This window comes from Chaetodon trifascialis, chromosome 10, assembly GCF_039877785.1.
Source record: "Chaetodon trifascialis isolate fChaTrf1 chromosome 10, fChaTrf1.hap1, whole genome shotgun sequence".
Taxonomy (NCBI): Eukaryota; Metazoa; Chordata; class Actinopteri; order Chaetodontiformes; family Chaetodontidae; genus Chaetodon; species Chaetodon trifascialis.
In genome coordinates, this window is record NC_092065.1 from 9,587,195 (window position 1) to 9,609,140 (window position 21,946).

General features: G+C 41.1%; 2 protein-coding genes across 2 annotated transcripts; one reads left to right on the forward strand and one right to left on the reverse strand.

The window, feature by feature from the left end:
• The first annotated feature begins 101 nt into the window (after positions 1–101).
• On the forward strand, positions 102–16,074 carry atp8b4 (ATPase phospholipid transporting 8B4). Its single transcript, XM_070973080.1, has 28 exons — positions 102–345; positions 1,032–1,090; positions 4,766–4,824; positions 4,910–5,023; positions 5,108–5,206; positions 5,283–5,344; positions 5,456–5,528; positions 5,756–5,826; positions 5,944–6,023; positions 6,212–6,370; positions 6,517–6,605; positions 7,321–7,517; positions 7,644–7,852; positions 8,012–8,055; positions 8,142–8,307; positions 8,383–8,571; positions 8,827–8,942; positions 9,295–9,459; positions 9,544–9,655; positions 9,737–9,842; positions 10,246–10,387; positions 10,771–10,954; positions 11,537–11,760; positions 11,907–11,990; positions 12,580–12,825; positions 12,921–13,059; positions 13,149–13,279; positions 13,638–16,074. Exons 2-28 carry the CDS (start codon positions 1,060–1,062, stop codon positions 13,959–13,961), a joined length of 3,615 nt encoding a protein of 1,204 aa, XP_070829181.1. The 5' UTR covers positions 102–345; positions 1,032–1,059; the 3' UTR covers positions 13,962–16,074.
• Positions 16,061–20,751, reverse strand: galk2 (galactokinase 2). Its single transcript, XM_070973081.1, has 10 exons — positions 20,418–20,751; positions 20,221–20,309; positions 19,764–19,887; positions 19,551–19,644; positions 19,289–19,435; positions 18,974–19,072; positions 18,740–18,892; positions 17,873–18,083; positions 17,018–17,219; positions 16,061–16,636 (listed from the first exon to the last, which is right to left on the reverse strand). Exons 1-10 carry the CDS (start codon positions 20,465–20,467, stop codon positions 16,429–16,431), a joined length of 1,377 nt encoding a protein of 458 aa, XP_070829182.1. The 5' UTR covers positions 20,468–20,751; the 3' UTR covers positions 16,061–16,428.
• Positions 20,752–21,946: the final 1,195 nt, after the last annotated feature.

Below are 21,946 nucleotides of genomic sequence, written 5' to 3' on the forward strand. Positions count from 1 at the left end.
ACACACACACACACACCACCTCGTCGCCCTGATCATCAGTTTATGTCTCTTTCTCTCCACGCGTCTCTCGGAAAAGCGTGATTGCCTCATTGTTGCCCGCCTGCACCATTTTCACCGCCTGAACACCGTCCGCAGCTTCTTCTTACTCACCGCATCTTAACAAGCGCTGCTATTCATTTACTCGAGTCCATTCATGTGAGTTGATGTTTATTATTCAGGAAGAGGATACCTGCGTTTACTGCGGATAAATCTGCGGAATGTGGTGCTTGAAAATCAATGATCGTCGCTGAATGACAGGATACATGGAGACAACAAAAGACTGCGCCGGTGACAAACTTGCGCAAGGTAAGAAACCATCATTTATACTACAGACAAGCCCTCAAAAAAAAAAAAAAAAAAAAAACCTCACGTCCTGTATTTCTATTGAAAATGAGTGAACTATACATCTTGTTTTAGGTTTGAATTGCTCACCAGGGATCTTTAGCTGAGGAGACACAGCTCACTGCTGCTGCTGCTCTCAGCATAGTCTAATTACAGTTGTTCTTCTGAACAGAAAAGAAACAAGATACCACTTTTCTTTGTGTATTGCCTCAGATGGACACCAAAGTACATGAAATGCACACATGGATTCAGTCCTCCATATTCACTCCCTGCACTTCACATCCTTTAAGTAAAAGTGACACAAATATTCCATTACAAGTAAAACTCCTCCTTTGAACATGTCACTTAATAATAAAGCATTATTATTATTATTATTATTTTTTTTTTTTTTAAAAAGCCTCCTGTGAGTGTTTTACTATTATATATTACTGATGCATTCACGTGTAAGTAGCATTTTAATGTTATAGTTAATCAATGTGGACCTAATGAGGAAGTTGGTTGGATATCTTACGCTATAATAATACATATTTTGCATTTAAAATCTCCATCTGTAAAGTGACTAGAAACTAATAACTGTATTTAAGTACAGTGCTTCAGTAAATGTACTTATTTGTCACCTTCCTACCCTGATGTCTCCACATGTCATATAGGGAAACACTCGGGAGGTCCCCGGAGACGATGGCGTTCTGGAGGAGAAATATTCACATTGGTAAGATTTTTTTTCTATATGTAAAATGACGTGGAGGAGAAGAACATGAAAAATTAGATTGGTGTAGAGGAAAAAAAAATCATCTTTTGTTTGTCAGTAGTTGGAGCCATGAATTGTTTTAGTGTCGTCCTCTCTCAGGCAGTTATGTTGTAGCTCCTCATCCTGTCCTGCTGCAGTGCACTGGTGTAGAGGTGTAAAACGAAACAGCATACAGTAGCCTTTCTCTCTCTGAATGTGTTTTTCATTTGGGTGGTGTGCATGCAGTTGCCATTTGTTCAGAGTGAGGCGACCTTGTGTCTGTCAGGGACAGGACTAATACATATCCTTGTTATTGTGTTGTCATCCTTTTGACAAGAAATGTTTCCTGTGGCTACTGAAACTGATCACCTAAAAGCTTCCTGTATTGATGTTAGACTCCAGAGGAATATGGTCTGAATAATTTTGCTTTTGTGAATCATTTCAGTGTTTGATTTGACTGAAAGCTGCTCAGACCTGCAGGCTCACTCAAAACTCTGCTGAAGCTCAGTACAAATAAAAAGTTCCTCCATAGATCAGTCCATTAAGAAACAGATAACTTTGTGCTGCACTAGAAAAAAGTATTGCATTGGCACATCTTCTAATTAAATGTTTAAGCAGACCAAAGCCTTTGAACAACAGCAGCCTTTCTTAATAATTAATTGTCATAGTAACTGATAGCAGGACGAGGCCTGTCTGTCGTGTGGTCTATCCTGTTGCAGCTCTGTGCATGTGTGTTATACATTATTCAGCAATGATTTAACCTCGTCTGGAAACAACAGGTCTGGCAGAGTACGCCTTCAGGCATTGCTCTGTGCTGAAAGTTTGATAAATGGTTTCATCCTGTTGAAGGGGACTGCTATTTATTTTGTTGTTTGTGAGTGTTTGTGTATATTTCCTGTTTAAGAAAGCATGATAATAAACCATAATGCATCACCTTAATGTGAGCCATGAGATGATTGCCAAAGGTGTTGTGGATGATGTCTTGAGTTGTTGCGAAATTCTGCTTTCTGGCCAATAGTGACATGAGAAGATCGATACCGCTCTTGTGTCTGTCCACTAAATATGGAGCTACAGTCAGGAGATGTTAGCTTATCTTAGCATAAAGACTGGAATCAAGGGAAACAGCTAGCCCGGCCAACCAGCACATCCAAAGCTAACTAATTTAGCATACTATATCTTGTTGCTTGAGTCTTGTCGTGAAGTTAAGAAAACCAAGAAATTAAGAAATACTTGTTATTTTTACAAAATAAATGTGATATGATGTGTTAATTAGTGAACTTTGTGCTGGCAAGAGGATTTTTAACCTAAGGACAGAGCCAGGCTAGCTGTTGCTCCTTGTTGTTAGTCTCTATGCTAAGATAAGCTAAGCTAACTAGTTGCTGGCTGTACATTCATATTTAGTGGACAAACATGAGAGTGGTACTTCTCATCTAACTCTGCAAAAAAGTGAATAAGTATGTATATTTTTAAAATGTTGAACCCTAAATCGTAATGGGGTACTCGATGACGATTTTTCACATGATGTTTAGTTTAGTTCACGAAGAGTGGGACTGCGTAAGTGAAAGCAAACACTTGAATCATGTTTTCTGTAACTTTGAAGGGAGCTTTCTTAAGTTTGAAGAGTAACCCTAATGAAGTCATCAGGGTCATTTTGGATTGGCTCAAGTCATGCATTTTTAGAAAGCCTGCCTTACAGACAGGCAGAGATGGTCCAATCAAAGGCAAAGTGGCTTGTGGGAGATGTATGATGTATGTGTTTTTGGAGCTTGATCCACTCACAGGACTAAAACTCTGCTGCCTCAATTTTGACCATTGTTTTTCAAATCTGTCTCTTGTGAGTCCTTTCACTTTATGAAAGTGCAGTGCAAGATTACTGGAGTACTCATTTACAGGAAATTGTCAGAAATTTAACCTCAGTCTGGAGAAATAAGTGTCCAAGAGACAGACACTAAGATTGTAATAGACTGAGAGAAATGTGCAAATATACTGTTCAAGTCAAGATCAACCTTGTCTTGCATCACTTTAATTGAAGGTATTACGTTGTTGTTCAAAGGAAGGTTCGACAAAAGCTACTGTAGGCAGCCATAACATACGGCCAAAACCAAAAGACCATAACTGGTGGGCAAGAAGTCAAGAAAGGCAGGCAACAGCAGGCTGGAAAGAGAAAAGAGGCTGGACCACCACAGCTAAGGTGGGACAGTAGACGATCTGGCAGGAAACAAAAGGGGAGGTGTGTATACAGCAGGGAGCCAATGAAGGAGCAGGTGTGCAGGTGGGTGTGGAAGTCAGGTCACACTGAACACTATGTGGCAGGTGTTGAAATGACAGGAGCTATCAGTGACTGACAAACGACAGGGAAAAAAGGCTCATAATACCTAGGAGCTCCATGCCATCTTCCAATTAAAATTCAACCTGCATTGTTTCTGATGAGACTTTGTGCAGGCTCTGACTTCACCCCCTGACACTATACTTCGATAACAAAGCAGCGTGGTGAGACGGCGCATTCTGCTTGGGTGGATTAAAGAAAAGCCTTAAATTAAATTGAAGTGGTACAAAGAAATGTAAAAGGTTCAGTGGGACGTCTCACTGCTGTTTTAAAATGAGCTGCAGATTCATAATACCTGGGATCTCACCTCATAGAGCTCAAACAAATGAAATGTAAGAATGTGTTGATACAGAGATTATACCTGTGTAGATCTCTTTAGGACTACGCAGATCAGAACCAACTATTGCTGCATGACTGTATTGTCTTTTTTCAATTGGAGAGGGAGCTGTGTAGCAGCCATCTTTGAAGTTCATGGAGTTGTGCTTGTGGTTGTATGAGGATAACAGCAACAAGTCACAGAGGTAAATGAGGTAAATGAGTAGGGTTTGTAAGTGTACAGGGAATGAAGACCTGGATGAATGAGAATCTTACATAGATATACAAGGAAGTAAGCTTTCTTGTACAGTCATTCCAGAAATCAATAAATTGTCGTAAAAACAGACAGGTCTGAAGTATATTCATTGTATTTATATGGCATTTTATTTACTTGCCCTTTATAATAAAAATAAACTTTATTTATATAGCAACTTTGATACAAGAAATGGCTCTCAAAATGCTTTACAACAAAGAAATTAAATACACCAAGTGCTTCACATAAAACAGCAAGACACAGAATGGACATAAAAACAGCGATGGAATATCATAGTCAATTAAAAATAAGATGGAGATTAAAGCCCACTAATTAGAAATGAGAATCTCAATCAGGCTTTATTGGTGGCATGTGTGCACATACAAGGAATGGACTCAATGCGCTTGTATAATAGTAATAGTAATAACAGTAATAATAATAAATAATAGTAAAGATAAAAATGCCTAAAAACAGCAATAGAATGGCATAATAATGTAAAATGAGATGGAGAAAAGAACCCACTTGATAATGATAATAATGATAAAGTAAAAAAAAAAAAAAAAGGGCCCATCGAATGTCTAAAATCAAGTCCAGTCCAATATTTTAAAAGAAGTGCAGTAGTGAATATGTGTGAGGCAAAGCACAAAGGTTTCATGCCTGTTTCGGGAAAGTCGTAGCTAGTTTTTATCCTTCTTTTAAATCAATTTAGCGAGCAGGCTTCCCCGATATTTATAGCTCGTGACCATGTGCTTTCTGTGTGTAGAGAAGGAACGCCATGTGAAAGCCAATGCGAGGGACTACAATGACAAGTTCTCTTACGCTGTAAGTACACCTCAACGTGACGTCACGTTTACCCACAAGGGTCGGCTGGTTTTCTTCCTCACTGTCTACCTGTGTGGTTCTGCAGGACAATCGCATCAAAACCTCAAAGTACAACCTCTTCACCTTCCTGCCCATCAACTTGTTTGAGCAGTTCCAGAGGGTGGCTAATGCTTACTTCTTAGTGCTGTTGATACTGCAGGTAGGAGAAACTGTATTCGTGGGTGTGTATTTGCAGTTTTTTGGGAGAGACTGAATGAGCTTCCCTGCCTTTCTTCCCACACAGTTAATTCCTGCAATCTCCTCTCTGTCCTGGTTCACAACCATCGTGCCTTTGGTGTTGGTGCTGGTAATCACGGCAGTCAAGGACGCCACAGATGACTATGTCAGTTCAGCTTTTTAAAGCTCCTCTGGGCTTCTGTTTTTATCTCACCTGCTGAAATTGTTGTTTTAAATTTTAGTTCAGACACAAGAGCGACCAGCAAGTCAATAACCGCCAGTCTCAGGTTCTCATCAGAGGAAGGTACTTTATCCTTTTCCTGCTTAGATGCTCTGTACGACAGCTGAATAACATCCACAAATGACATGTTCAGGGACATTTATTGGGTTTTAATTGTGAGCTTTCATCTCCAAGTTTGCAGAATGAGAAATGGATGAACGTTCGAGTTGGAGATATCATCAAACTGGAGAATAATCAGTTTGTTGCCGTGAGTAAATTGTCCTTTTTCCTTTGGTTGCAGCTTTTATTAGAAGGCGTTCAATCCTGTCTTTCATGTTCACATGGAAGAGAGGAAAAAGTCAGCAAAGGTTTACAATTAAAGGTTCCTTCTGGGAATTTCAGACGCGGCTGAGTGCTCTTGCAGGTTCAGTGGTGCAGAGATTGATTTATTGCTTTTTCTCACCACTGAGGGTTTCATATTGGTTTTACACACAGGCAGACATCCTCCTTCTCTGTAGCAGTGAGCCCTATGGACTCTGCTATATCGAGACTGCAGAGCTGGATGGGTAAGTGCTGTGCTGGGTATATGAAGTAAAAGGTTGAGCACTGTATCATTTGCCTGAGGAAGGAAATCCCTTTTTTCTACGTCAGCACAGAAGACAAATGATTGTTTTCCATTTCAGGGAGACAAATCTGAAAGTTCGTCAGGCTTTGACCGTCACCTCAGATTTGGGAGAAGTTACAAAACTGATGGATTTTGATGGTGAGATGATGTTTTACATGTTTGCTTCTTTTTACATCTGTGTAACTAATCACCTGATGACACCTCAGGCTGTCTTTGTGTGGACTTCAGAGGGATTGTATTTGGTTATGTGAATGCACATCTACTGTGATTTTTCTGCTGCAGTGATGACTGATGTCAGTAAGACTCTATTTCCTTTGTTCCCGCAGGAGAAGTCATTTGTGAACCACCGAACAACAAGCTGGATAAATTTACAGGAACTTTATACTGGAAAGACAATAAGTACCCTCTGGATAATGGAAAAATGCTGCTGCGAGGTTGTGTACTCAGAAACACTGAGTGGTGCTTTGGAATGGTTCTCTTCGCTGGTATGATTCATTTTTTTTAATGCTCTGGGTGTCCACATCCATTAGCCATGGCTCTATGTTTTTCCTTCTTATTTCCAGCTCATAAACCCCTTTGTTGTTAATGTTCACTCAACACTTACAGCTGTTTCTTCAACTCCTCTCAACAGGTTTGCAAACCAAACTGATGCAGAACTGCGGAAGGACCACATTTAAAAGGACAAGCATTGACAAACTGTTGAACACTTTGGTTTTGTGGGTGAGTTTTTACATAGTGCACTTTATTTTAAATGTATTAAGACCAAAACAATTTTGTCAATGAGTCGATGAGATTATATGTATGTGCAAATAAAAACGAGGTGCAGGAGGTGCAACAAATCTAACAGATCACGAGGGATAGGTCAACAAAAACAGGCATCTGTAGAGCATGTCATCAGTTAATTACAACCCATCTGAGAACAGGGCTGCCTCATTGATAAGAACAAATAACTAAAAAAAAAAGGATTCAAGAACAGGAAGAGATCTTATAAATGTAGATTGTGTGAACGGGATTTTCCCAGCAGAATTAAGCTGCTTGTAAAGTGTTCAACCTGTTTGCCCTGCAAAGAAATTCCAAAAGCAATGTCTCTATATTGGAAAGCGAGATTTTCTTTCTCAAGCACAGATTAAAAGCTACAGTTGTAAAATTGGTGTTCTAATGATTCAATGTCCGTTTTAGAAATGTATAAATATAACATACATACTGTACAATATAAAACTGTTTGTGAAGGCATTCATTACATGGATAGATGTTGTTGGACTTTGATCAAGTGTAGTTTGTATGCATGCACACAGTCTTGGGAAGAGGTCTGGCCACACTCAGAAACACCTGAGTGCTGTACGTGCATCATGGCTATGGAGTTTTTAGTGTTTATAAAAGATTAACTGATATAATATCTTTCATAGTGAACATAAAATCATGATCTATTTTTCAGATCTTTGCCTTCCTCATTTGTATGGGGGTTATTTTGGCCATTGGAAACACAGTTTGGGAGAGCTGGATTGGCAGAAACTTCCAGGTGTTTTTGCCGAGGGATGAGTTTCAGGGCAGCGCTGTTTTCTCTGGCTTCCTCACCTTCTGGTCCTACATCATCATCCTCAACACTGTTGTGCCCATTTCACTGTATGTCAGGTAAGACATTAAGCATAAGACCTAATTGTTACCCTGTTTCTAAGCAATCATGTCTGTTTTATTTCTCTGGGTGTTTCAATCTGAAAGTCATTGTACAGTAAAATGCATAGTTAAACCTTCCATCAGTGTGGAGGTTCTGCGCCTCGGTCACAGTTACTTCATTAACTGGGACCGGAGGATGTACTACAATCAGGCGGACACTGCAGCAGAAGCTCGCACCACCACCCTGAACGAGGAGCTGGGCCAGGTGGAGTTCATCTTCTCTGACAAGACGGGCACGCTCACCCAGAACATCATGGTCTTCAGCAAGTGCTCCATAAATGGACAGACGTATGGTGTGGAGCTTTCTGACATACTTTAAAAGTTTAATATGAATATATTTAACTTCAGACTCACAAATATTTTTGAATAATTAAACATAAAAATAAACTGTTTATTTTCATTAAACTGCAATGTTTGACATGATATTTAAGTCTTTAACTGTTTTCTCTCAGGTGATGTCTATAATGAATTTGACCAGAAGGTGGAAATTACAGAAGTAAGTTTGACTCGACAAGCTTGAATTCTTAACTCTGTAACATAATAATAACATCATTACTATATTGTTGGTCCATGTGTCTTCAGAAAACAGCCTGTGTGGACTTTTCCTTCAACCCTCTGTGTGACAGAAGGTTTAAGTTTTACGACGGCAGCCTGGTTGAAGCCATTAAGCTGGAGGATCCTGCAGTGCAGGAGTTCTTCAGACTGCTGGCTTTGTGTCACACGGTCATGCCGGAGGAGAAGAGCGAGGGTAAACTGTGCACACGATCCAGCAAAAGTAACTGATTAAAGGAAAATTCTGATGGATGTTTCTGTTTTCATGCAGGACATCTGGTGTACCAGGCCCAGTCGCCTGATGAGGGAGCCCTGGTCACTGCAGCACGAAACTTTGGATTTGTCTTCCGGGCCCGAACCCCCGAGACCATCACACTGTGTGAGATGGGGCGAGCTGTCACCTACCAGCTACTGGCCATACTGGACTTCAACAACGTGCGCAAGAGAATGAGTGTCATTGGTTAGGTCTTCACTCATAACGACAATGCTCCTTTTAGCTCACAGAAAGTCTGCCTCTCTACTGGCTTCCTATTTAACATTTTTTGTAATAGCATTGACAATTAGAAATAAATCTTCATTTCTAAAAACAACAGGAAGTGAACAGCCTGTATGTACACGCATCTGTTTGCAGTCTGCACTTTACATATTTGTTGTATGTGTGCAAGATGGATTTGATCTGAAAAGTAATGTTGTGCTCTCTTGCTGTGTTTTCCAGTGAGAAATCCACAGGGCCAGATTAAACTCTACTCTAAAGGGGCTGACACCATTATCTTTGACCGTCTGGATGCATCCAGTGAAGACCTCATGCACACTACCTCAAACCATCTCAGTGTGAGTGTTTTACAATTGGACTCAAGAGCACCATACACTTAAATGCACTGTGCATCTGTATTTATCTTTGTCTCACTGAAATCAATGATCCTGAGAAAGTTGCCATTAATGTACATGTTGCTTACATAACAGTGAGGACAGCAGTTGGAGCTGAGTGGTAGTATTAGTGTCTCTACTGGAAAATATACTATTGAAGTATTGAATGTCATGTCCTTTGTCACAGCAATGAATGCCAATAAAATGAAATACGTCTCTTCTTCTTGCACAAATTCAGCAAAGGATTCCTCACACTGCCCTGTTTTGTGGCACATTACAACTGTTCTGTTTGTTTTTCTCATCATTTTCTCTGCAGGAATTTGCTGGAGAAGGACTTCGAACATTAGCTCTGGCCTACAAAGATCTCGATGAAGATGATTTTGACGTTTGGATGAAGAAGCTCCTGTTCGCCAGCACTGTAATTGAGAACCACGAGGAACAGCTGGCTGTTCTCTACGAGGAGATCGAGCAGGGCTTGAAGGTAACATTGACGTTCCTTTGTTTACATCCTTGGGGCCATCAGGCTCATTTCGCCTCTGCAGACTGACTGCTGTCCTGGTTGAAGCTTCTAGGAGCCACAGCCATCGAGGACAAACTCCAGGAAGGAGTCCCAGAAACTATCGCCTGTCTAAGTCTGGCCGACATCAAGATCTGGGTCCTCACAGGAGACAAACTAGGTAACAAGAGTCACCTGAGTGATCTTTCTGACCAGAAACACTGATACTGTGACAAGCTGTGAACTGTGTCAAACATTTCAGAGACGGCAATGAACATTGGCTACTCCTGCAACATGCTGCGAGACGACATGAACGAGGTGTTTGTTATCTCTGGCCACTCGCTGCTGGAGGTGCAGCAGCAGCTCAGGTGACACACTACATTTTGCTCTCACCTCCACTCGCAACAACAGGTTGACATTCTCACAATGGCTGCAACGGCTGTGAGATTATCAATGACCTTGATTACGACCCGCAGAGGAGTCTGCACCGATCAGTTAGAACTGAAGAAACCCCTTGATTGAGAGGTGAAATCTTTTCAACTATCTACAACCAAGTCCAGTTGCCCTTGATTCAACCCTCGTTCAATAAGCATGACCTGGATGACTGAGAATCTCCACAAAGCTGCAATTAAGAGTCGTGATGTTTGAAGTCTGGAAGATTAATCTCCTATATAAAATAATTGATTCAGTTGACAAAGAGACTTCTGTCTTATCAAAGCTCATAACAAACACACTGAGACTGTATGTTTACTGGCTGTCCTGTCTCCTCAGGAGCGCTAAAGAGCACATTCTGGGCCTGAGTCAAGTTAGCAGTGCAGGAGATGCTGAGAAGACAGATATGCTTTTAGATGACTCTGTGTTTGAAGAAGCCATTATTGCAGAGTATGCCTTGGTCATCAATGGACACAGTTTGGTAAGATATTCAAATGTGTTATATTTTCGAGCATTTTCTTTTGCTGGAATAATAATTGCATCTTCTGCTGGGCTTGTTTTTGTTTTGGTACTGAGGCCTGCAGGTTTTACTTTGTTAAATGCTGGTTGTGCTGCTGCCTGCTGACTCTGGCATCTTCGTACCTGCTGCTGACTGTGCCGAGTCTGTAATGAGCAGATTTTCATTAACATCTATTTCCTCACAGATGAGCTGCTCCCTGGCTGTGCCTTGAGCCGTGTGAATTATGCACAACACCTCAATGGAAACGTTACATTGAGCTGTTGCTTGGTGTTGCCTCCACAGAGGGTTGACACTATAGGATGTTAATGATATGTTTGTCTGTGCTGTATGTGTTCTCCCTGTAGGCTCATGCTCTGGAGCCACAGATGGAGCATGTCTTCCTGGATCTGGCCTGTTTGTGTAAAACAGTGATCTGCTGCCGGGTCACTCCGATGCAGAAGGCCCAGGTGGTGGAACTGGTGAAGAGGCACAAGAGGGCCGTCACCCTGGCTATTGGAGATGGAGCCAATGATGTCAGCATGATCAAGAGTAAGTCCCAGGATCGATCAGTTTTATTCATAGACCCAAGGGAATGACAGAACAGCAGCGTGAAGCATGACGATGTGTTTGTTATGTTTCAGGTAGGAATTGGACTCAGTAGCAATAACACAGGGAGTAAGGGAAAAATAGGAATTTATTGAAAGTGCAAATGAGGAAACTTGTAGCTGAGAAGTCTTGAGAACAGCAGGTGAGGCACAAGGTTCTGAGGTGGAGAGCAGTTCAGAGATATGCTGGAGCACACAGAGCTCAGGTAGTGAGAGTACTTGTGTAGAGGGCATGTGGTGGTGGTGGTTGAGGGTTGGAGCTTGAGGCAGGTGGAGGCAAGAGGCTGGGTGGTGTTGTGGCTGAGACACTGAGGAGCTGCAAATCGGTGCTGGATTTTTAATACATGAGTGGCACAAACTGAGGCTATATGAAGCAGCAGAGCACTGAGTTGAGCTGCAGCTGCTATGTGCCATCAGGCTCTGATTTTGTTATGTTGTCTCAACTTTAATATATCGGTAATATTTCAAGGATAGTTAATGTTTCACTTTCAAAAGCGCAGTGATCCACACTGTATTTCTCCCTCAGCTGCTCACATCGGTGTCGGCATCAGCGGTCAGGAGGGGATGCAGGCTGTTCTGGCGTCAGATTACTCCTTCGCTCAGTTTCGGTACCTGCAGCGCCTCTTGCTGGTGCACGGACGCTGGTCGTACTTCCGCATGTGTAACTTCCTGTGCTATTTCTTCTACAAGAACTTTGCCTTCACGCTGGTCCACTTCTGGTACGGTTTCTTCTGTGGTTTCTCGGCTCAGGTAAGAATTCTGTAATATGTCATGAGGCGTTGATTCTTCATGCATCTTTAGAGCCTCATCTTATGTGTTTGTGCAACTTGAAATGAAATAGGACAGATTATTTTGGCTACACACACTTCCAATCAATATCTGTCCTCTTTCCACAGACGGTGTATGACCAGTGGTTCATTACCCTCTTCAATATAGTCTATACGTCGTTGCCAGTTCTAGCGATGGGACTTTTTGATCAGGTAATACAGTTAAATATGTGACGATGTTTTCTTAAGAAACTCTCCAATGGCTACCTCCTGAGCCATCTTATACTTTCCTTTTTTGTTTTTCTTTTCAAGATACTGTCAAGTCATACAGGTGAATATCTCATTACTGTAGAACTCTTTCACTGTGTCATGACCAATAAACTTCCAAAAGGTACCTAAACATCTAACCCTACAGCAGGTACGACAGTAGATTTAACTTATGTGTGACTAGAACCCCCAATCAACCAACCCCTGATTGATCCATATCAGTGTACTATATTGTCCATCTGTAATATATTGAATTTATCATCTCTCAATTTTTTTTTTATGTAACACTAATACAGTAGAATTCAGTAGTTTTCTAATAACACTAATAGAGTAGAAATTAATATTTTTTAATGACGCTCATATATATCTCAATTCCATAGATAAGCCAGTGTACACGGTGTGATAGCCGTCAATTTTCATCCCTCTGTGAACATCAAGCTCTTGTCTCCTGCCTTATATCACCCTATCCCTAACACTACTATATAATAATACTTCACATATCACATAACACTCATGATATCTCTGCTTTCTGAAGGATGTCAGTGACCAGAGCAGCCTTCACTACCCGAGCTTGTACAAACCCGGCCAGCAAAACCTTCTTTTCAACAAGCGCCAGTTTTTCCTGTGCACGCTGCAGGGGATGGGCACCTCATTCCTGCTTTTCTTTATTCCCTATGGAGCCTTCTCTGCCATGGTGAAAGAGGATGGCTTCTACTTTTCCGACCAACAGGCATTTGCTGTCACCATAGCAACATCTTTGGTCATTGTTGTAAGTGTTCAGGTAAGAGTATAAATGGAACAAAAGGCAACATAAGCCCTGCCGAGCGGAGAAATTAGCATTACACTTATGTTTGTGTTGCATGTATGTGTTCCTAGATTGGACTTGACAAACACTACTGGACTGCCATCAATCACCTCTTCATATGGGGAAGCCTGGCAGTGTACTTTGCCATATTATTTGCAATGCAAAGTGACGGCATATTTGGCATCTTTCCGAATAATTTCCCATTCGTAGGTAAGTTTGGCTCAGTTGGATACGTGTAAACAAATAACACTGATGTTCGGAAAGCGAGTTTAAGTGAATTCATATTTGTGTGTCCTCAGGCACGGCGTGTAACTGTCTGTCAGAGAAGAGTGTGTGGTTGGTCATTCTGCTCACCACTGTGTTGTGTGTTGTGCCCGGCTTAGCAGTCAGCTTCCTCAGAGTGAACCTCTTCCCAACTCTAACAGACAAGGTACAGTAACCTTAATGCATATACAGTGTTTGTGCAAAGGATGAACACTTCAGTAACTTTTCTCTCATGGCTGTATTTTAGTGGTGGAACATAACTAAGTACATGTACTCTACAATTTTGAGGTAGTATTACTTTTGAGGTAGTATTACTTACTAGTTGAGTGTTTCATCTGATGCTGCTGTAGATGTCTGCTCTACTACATTTAAGGAATATTGCACTTTTTCTCCACTTGTTTGACAACTTTAGTTACTGATTACTTTTCAGATTAAATGACTTGTATTCTTACCTTGTGGTAGTGGTACTTTTACTGAAGTCAAGGATCTAGGTACTTCTTCATCCCACTGCTGTATTTTGACAGGTTCGCCATCTACAACAGTCTAGAAAGAGGCAAGGACCTCAGGAGCAGAACCTGAGGCGAGTACGCAGGACGAGCTCCCGCCGCTCTGCCTATGCCTTCTCACACCAACAGGGCTATGGAGAGCTGATTACCTCAGGCAAAAACATGAGGACGAGCAAAGTGTCTTCTGCTCGCTCCCCTGGAAGAACGCCACACAGGTCCAACTGGATAGAAAACATGCTGAAGAGAAAGAACGAAGTGTCTTGCGCATCTGATGAAAGTGCAGGAGCACCAGAGAGCATCAACAAAGCAAAACAAAGTCCAAAACAGCAGCCTGCAGACTGACCTCGACCCTGGCTAACAGACACTGTACTCACTGCAGGACACAAGGCTCGTGGATCCCACAGACCAAGCACAAAGTATGAGTGTCCTTCAATTGGGTGACTTTGTGCTCAAATACAACACAGGCATACCTCGTTTTTTTATCAGTGTTAATCATGTGGACACTTAAAGGCCAATGGAAACATGATTATCTGGTGGAACCATTTCCAAAAGAAGTTTTTAATTTAAGACATTTGTTTAAGGTGCAAACTCAGCTTGACAACAGCAGGTATATTTTAGGGTACACAAGCAATATTATGCATGAGTTGCTACAGTTAAAGAAATATTAGTCATATTGTCTCAACTGATCCAATTTGACCTTTAAAGTGGCAATGTGTAAGACATGACCAGAATTTTACCTTAAAACGTTCAAAAAATTAACTAACATTAGCAGTTAATAAAATCAACATTATCAATAACATTAACAGAATCTGAGGAAGCAACAGTTCTTACGTTATCTCAAAGACTTATATTGTGTTGCAGAGATATCTACTGATGTTAGCATGCTAACCAGCTGTGTTCGATCCTGATCCAGCTATCAACAACCTTCAGCAACCATCAACCACACCTTTAAAGGTGCAATGTGTAAGAACTGGCCACCTGTTGAAGTCATACTCCAAACAAATAGGGGGCAGTATATCACCTCTGACAACAGGGAAAACAGTATGGAGGTAATTTACAGCAGCCTTGACTGCGGCAATGACTCTGGGGATGGTGAAGACATGGAGGCTTCAGGTGAGGCATGAAGGAGGAGGAAGTTGGGAATCTGTTATCGCACACTTCCGGAGGCCTGAGCTCTAATATCAGGCTTTCATCTCTTGAGGTACAAAGTTGTATCACGAGACAGGATGGGTAAGGGCTAGCTGGTCAGCATGCTTACTTCAGTTGATATCTGCGCGACACGATACATAGATGTCTTCACCATCACACTTCATTTCATTTCCTCTCATTATGTCAATAATTGTAGTTAATTTTTTTTTGAATGTTTTAAACTAAAAATCTTGGTCATTGATTCAATATTATTTTAATGGCATTTCCTATTATTAAAGAAAGATTGAGACATTTTAGTTCCTTAAGAGGAGCCTTTACAAACAAACTACTATCTATAGTGCAAAGATACTGTAAATGATATAAAAATAAAGGCAGTGTGGAGCACTAGTGCAAAAAGCAACAGTGACATATCCAAAGTGCTAAAATACAAGTGTTTCTCTTAACACTGACGTAAAGCTGCTGAGCATCTGATGATAAGCACAACTTAATTATTGATTTAAGTCCATTGCTGTTGAACAAACTGAAAACCTCAAATGTGGAGCTTCTAATGTTATCATTCTGAGCAGTTTTCCCTGTGCTGTGCTTTGTATGGTTCCTGTCAAAGATCCATCGTTTCTATCGGATATTTGACGGTTCTTCAGCTTGAGTTTGTTCAAAGAAATGAATGCATGGCTTAAATCTGATACGCTCTAAGAAAAATTCTCTTTAAGGTACTGATTTATCCCTCACTTTAAACATTGTGCAGTTGTTATTCAACATCTGAATGGTCATTATCAAACTCCAAACATGACGCCTGCTGCTTCCCAAAATAAACAGAATGAAAAACATAAGCACAGTGGAAATCAGCTAGAAAAACCTCAAGTATATGGAACAACATTTCCATCCTCTCTTTATCTATCAAATATTTAGTGGACATGTAACCAGAGAGAGTGAAAGGGAAAACTGGCTGAGTGAGGTATGATGTGATAAAGGTCCCTGAGGAGGTTTAAATGCTGCAGTTACATTCAGTACGGTGCAGTACAGTTGCATGTGCCTTAGACCACCGAGCCTCCACCATCACTGCTCTCTAATGAGGTGAAAACAGATCCTGTGCAGAAGCTCAAGCTCAGCGTGTCATCTTATAATCACGACTTTGTGCCCTGCTTTCCCTGTGGCTCATTTAACACGACACACCAAAGAAACACGTAAGGCCACAAAACACTTAATTCTTCATGACTTTTTGCCCCTGTTCACTACACTATGTTCATGTTTAAAAAGATGGATGGATTTTATACAGCAGCACAAATTAAATGTGATTGTTATTTTATTTGTCCTCTTTTCTTTTCTGAGATGAACAGTGAATTAGCTGTACAAAAATCAATGTATTGCAAAAACCCTAACATTCATGATTTAAAAAAACAAACAAACAAACATGTAACACAAAAAGCATCGTCCCTTTGTAAGAAATAACTCAACATTGTTTATGAATTATTGGACCGTATATTCCAGAACTACTGTAAAGAGTAAAGAAGTAAAGTGAAACAGCAAAGACAGGTTTACATTTGGCATTGTCATGTGCCTTCTGTCTCAAGTCTAAGGGTATAAAAAAGGCATCTGTACCCCCACAGAAATGTATTTGGAGTTAACTGGAAGCTGCATAAACAGACAAGGCTGATGAGTGTCACTCTTCGAGGAAAATTGCAGCTCCTCCGCCCGGCTTTGACACAAACAAACTCTGTTTTTCCAGCGCTTCTCTGCGTGGATCACGACGGTAGTATGACTCCCTCACAGCTTTTAAGAACGAGTCCACCTTCTCATCAGGAACCATGGAGACAGCGCAGCCTCCCCAACCTGCTCCTGTCAGCCGGGATCCCACAGCCCCCGACTTCCTGTAACCAAGAGAAACAAGAAAAAGCTGTCAAGTCTGTATTTCAGTATAATGAGCAAAGACCTTTAAGTGATCATAAATTTAGGAAGAATGATGAAGCAAGGAACACAAAAGAGATGCTAAAGCAGCCAGCTCCAAAAAATCAGATCCTACCAAAGTTAAGGCAGTATTCCCAACTCCACTGTATAAAAGTACACAGGACCACATTTATTACTGCACTAAATATACAGAGCACAGGGGCTAAATGGAATTCTTCATTATTGCTCAAATTTCTGAATCTCCATTGGCTGACATCTCATCTGATCCCACTTTCTCTTGAGTGACTCAAGTTGAGTCTGAACCTCGAAAAGCAGTGAATGTAGAGAGACTTCGCTGTACTCACAGACAGATGTCCACCAGTTGATCCAGTTCAGGGCAGCTGCACTCGTACAGGTCTCTGCAGCTTGCGTGGCTCTGGTTCATCAGGTCTCCCAGCAGCCGTCGGGATTCTGCAGGTTCAGAGTCGCACACGCTCTTAAACTGCAGCACCCGCGCAGCCTCACCGTACACGTGCTTGGCTCGCTGGTACAGCTTGAAATGTGTCACTGAGAAAGACAAGAAGAGGCAGATGTGCTGTCAATCGTCTGGTCCTGCCAAACTTTCTGTCTGGTTAATGTCCACTTGGGGCTGGGTAACAAACCAGTCCAAATATTCTGGTATTTTTGAACAAATGCCTCAGTGTCAGTGTCATCAGTCATTTGTGGGCATTCACACATAAGAGAGAAAACCATGAGCAAAGGCTGGCGCTGTTCATTTTTCTCATATTTAACAGATTAATATGGTTGGAAATTTGTGACGCTTAAATGTATATTGAATAAGTCCAGGAAAACACAGGCATTGCATTATGATGAGGAAAACACCAGATGATATTTAGTCTCATATCACAATATGAGGGCTGAACAATTCATCGAAAAATTACCTCGAATTTTTATTATTGATTAATCTGTTGATATTTTTTAAATTTGTTTCATGCATAAAATGTCAAAAATTCACAAGTTACCAGAGTCTAAAAGGCATTTTTTAATCCCAAAAAAGTCGTTACACTGCAAATGTTTTACTCTTAAACTGACTTCAACCTACTAACCAATCACCAAAATTGTCACTGTTTAACCTTTTTCAATCTACTAATCGGCTACTCGGCGAATTGCATCAGTAACAATTCAGATGAGAGGTGTAAAAATGCACGGACGTTGCTCACCATGCTGCGTGTTTGCGCTCAGCAGCTCTGAAGAAAGCTGCTCAGAGTTGATGCCCAGCGCCTCGCAGATCTCCTCTCGGCTGTACGGCTCAGGATGTAACACCTCGTCCACCAGAGCCAGCATCTCCTCCAGGGAGGCCTTCAGCTCTGTCTGAACCTGGGCCAGCCTCGACAACCCGCTCGAGTCCAGACCCCGTGCCTGAGCCAGCATCTGAGCCCACAAGACATTTTTTTCGGATGGAGTATTACACACTTTGCACTCACACACAAGCTGTCTGAAGTTCATGTTCACAGTGAGAGATGAGAGTGTTTACTCACACTCTTCCAAACACTCTTATGTTTCTAACTACTCTCCTTCACTATGTGCTGAATCCTCAAAATAAATAGGAATAGTAATTTTCAAAACCTAACTACAATTATGCTTTTAGGCAGTGTTCTACCAAGCAAATTGGAAGAAGAAGAAGAAAAACATGATTGCAGTATCTCTGTGAGAAATGTTCATTCAGATGATGCTAAAGCTCTGTGATCATCGATTTAATAACATTTCTGCTGTGGTAAATATATAAAAATAAAATATCTACTACATATTGATGAAGATTTAAAGAGCACAAATGTAACTTTTTTTGGCTTGTGGCCCCTTAAAACAAAATGACTCTTACACAAGACTCCCATCACAGGATGTACATGCATTATGAAGTGTCTTGACGGTACAGCCAAATAATTATTTAACCTTCTCATTGGGCATGATTTAACTGTAATTGTGGTGTAAGAACGCTTTTTGAAAATTTTAACTATTCTTCCTTTCCTTTAAATCATCCTTCGCCCACACAGAATCAGGCTGAACCCCACTGGAGAGGATCTCCGTACCTTTGTGGCAATTCGACACTCCACCACACGGATGTTGAAGTGAGAAGAAGCAGCTTTGTTCATCTCCACGCAGCAGTTTGAGATCACAAACACGGCCCCATCAGGGAGCTTAACATCAGTGGCTCGCAGAGGCTGGAACTCAATCAGCTTTGCCTGACAGGCAAAAAATAAAATGAACAAATGCAACGTTGTACCACTTCTCGGACCTAATGTGCTCAAAGAAAAACTACAAACCGTTCCCCTCTCTGCCAGGAATGAGATGGACTGGTCCATGCCCCCTCCCTCTGTGCCAATGTAGTGCTCACATTTGGCACATATCTCCGCCAGCGCCACCTGGAGGATTGCAACCAAAAAAGGACTAAACAGACCATTTGAAAATGACTCTCTTACATTGCCAACATTTGCATGCAATATTTCTTACAGAGATTCATATCACACTTTTTCCTGTGTGAATATATCTCTAGTTCTTTGGCATGACATGCTTCTCTTGTAAAGCATTGTGAATTTCCCTTGGGGATGAATAAAGTATCAATCTAACTTTCATTTTACCTTGGAGAGGGACTTTTGATTTGCCTCCATTGTTACCAGCCCGGCACAACAAACTAAGGCGCTCGAGCTGGACAGGCCAGAGCTCGGAGGAATGGTTCCATCTATGACACATGACATCCCTGCTAAATGAACAATCCCAAACTTCTCCTGTGAAAAACACACATCAGGGAGGTTCATTTCACAAATTTGACTTGACATTTGACATTATTTGGTGTAAAGTATCACTTTACTCCAGTATAGCAAGCTAAAATACATAACTTACCTGAATACCTTTTACTCCACAGAGAAAATAATAATGCCACTTTGGATTCTCTCTGTCTATGGCGATGTCCTCTGAACACGACACAGTGAAGTCCCTGCACAGTGACAGACATTCTGAAGAGAGAGGATACTGTACATGCGTTTTAAGCTCCTGAATTAATTACACAGGCTCAGCATTAAAATTCAGCTCTGATCGTGGGAGTTCAAGCCTTACTTGTATTGAGGATTTGTGTTGGCCAGTGTGATTGTCCCTGAACTGTTCACTGCGACGGCTGCCAAGATATTTGGTTCAATAGCCATTGGAAGAACAGAGTAGCCACAGTAATCGATATGCTCTCCTGTTAAATATTAAAATATAAAAAATAAAATACATTAAAAGGATTCTGCTGTAGATGATGTAACTGTTGTTGGTTTAGCACTAATGCCGATATTTGTGGACTAAAACTGTGAATAGCTGATATTCAACATCCTTAAATTACATTATATTTCCTCCATTAGATTACACTTATTTCAGTATGATTTTTCCCTCTTAGGACAAACAATACAGATATTAAGGAGGGCTCTAACATTTGCTCTTGAAGGTCCAGTTTAAGCATCATGAATCCAAACATGCTTTACCTCATAGTCCACTGTCGAAATCAACTAAAATCTACTATATAAAATGAATTTACCTATTAGATTGACTCTTCCAGGCGCACATGCATAGAAGAGCGGAGATACTCCATACTTTGTCTCAAAAGTATTCTTCAAGTTTTGCAGCCTGTAAAGAATTACAAATGAAGGCATGAGTCTCAGACAGAGAAGGCTAAATACCTGTCCTCTCATCATTCTGTCTCTCTGACCATCGGCACATCTTACTGCTACTCACCGTTCATTGGCATGAATCGCAGTCTTTAACTTCGGTGGATTTGTGGCCATTTCTGCTCTTTTAAAACAACTATGAATGTACTTCTTGGTGTCAGACAGGAGAGCTCAAAGCTTTTGCAATATCCTGGCTGCGATCAGCTGACTGACACAAGAGGACCCGGGATGCCAAACCGCTGAACTGAGGTCAGTTTCAAAACATGATTTCAGCCAAGTTTAGTGGTGGTAAGTTCCTGTTTGTGTCAAAAGAGCTGACTCTGAAACAGTTGATGCTGCAGCGGCAAAAAACCCGGAAGTGTCTAGAGGACGGTGCGGAACGTAGGCGACGTGATGACGTCAGAATATGTGGTTTGATTGATATTCCCTGGAGTGTACAAAAAATGTTATTTTGGGGGGTTATAAAATACGCATATCTGTGAAATGAAATGAAAAAAAGTTCGCAGATTTTTGATGAGAGACCATGCATAGCCTTTTCTTTCCAGTTATTGGCAAAGGAAACACACAGAATAGTCAGACTTTGTGATTTCAGTCATATGTGTATATCTGCAAATCTTAGACCTATGATGTTTACAGCATTTTTCAACATAACAGGTTTTGTAGTAATAACCGATTACGTCCACGGGAATAACCAATTAATTTCTCTGCTTTAAAATATGACGTCTGCGACTACGACGACACTTCCCATAATTCTACAGAAACTGTTACCATGGAGGCGTGGTTCGCGTCTCAGTTCCGGCGTTGGCTGCAAGAACAACAATGGTTAAGAAAACGCTTTTACTGTGCATGTTTTTCCACAGAAAATGGTTATTAAGCTAAAACACCCGTCCGATAGCTGAATAATATCAGTTATGATGATATAAGACTCGTTTACAATCTGTGTGTCTGTTTTGTGCCCCGCAGTGCTTTGGCGCTGCTAATGCGCGCGAGTTTTCAAAGTGGGCGAGTCTGCGGCTCTTAAAGAGGACGTTCAACCGGCTAGCCGGAGTTAGCTTTGTGCCCCACAAAGTTTGCCACTTGGCCGAAGTAGTCGCATACTGGCATTAAACTTGTTATTGGCTGACGGATCTGTATCATTGATCTAACGCATATGTCGTCGATTTTTAAAAGCATGGCTATGCATTTTTTTTACAAGCTTTGTTGGCGTCGTTGCTGCTAAATCAAGCTAACATGATCAGTTTACCCCTAACATTAGTTAGCTAGCATCGCTCCTTTGTAATGTAAACAGCAGTGTAGCTACTAGTAACATCACTTAAATAAAGCAATAAGCAGTTCACCAAAGGAACCGTCTGCCCCATTTATGCAAACAGGTAAGTGGATGTTTTGTCTGTTTTGACTAGTTCAAATCAGTGCGGCAGTGAACTTTTCACGTTAGCCAACTTGTAATGTTAGCGTTAACTTAGCTACGTTAACGTTGTTAACCATTCTGTAGTTAACAACACAACAGACGTAGCATAATTTTCCTGGTTGTTTGTGATTTCTCCTCTCAAGTATATCTTTGCACATCTCCGCAGACTACTCTACACCAGCAGGCTG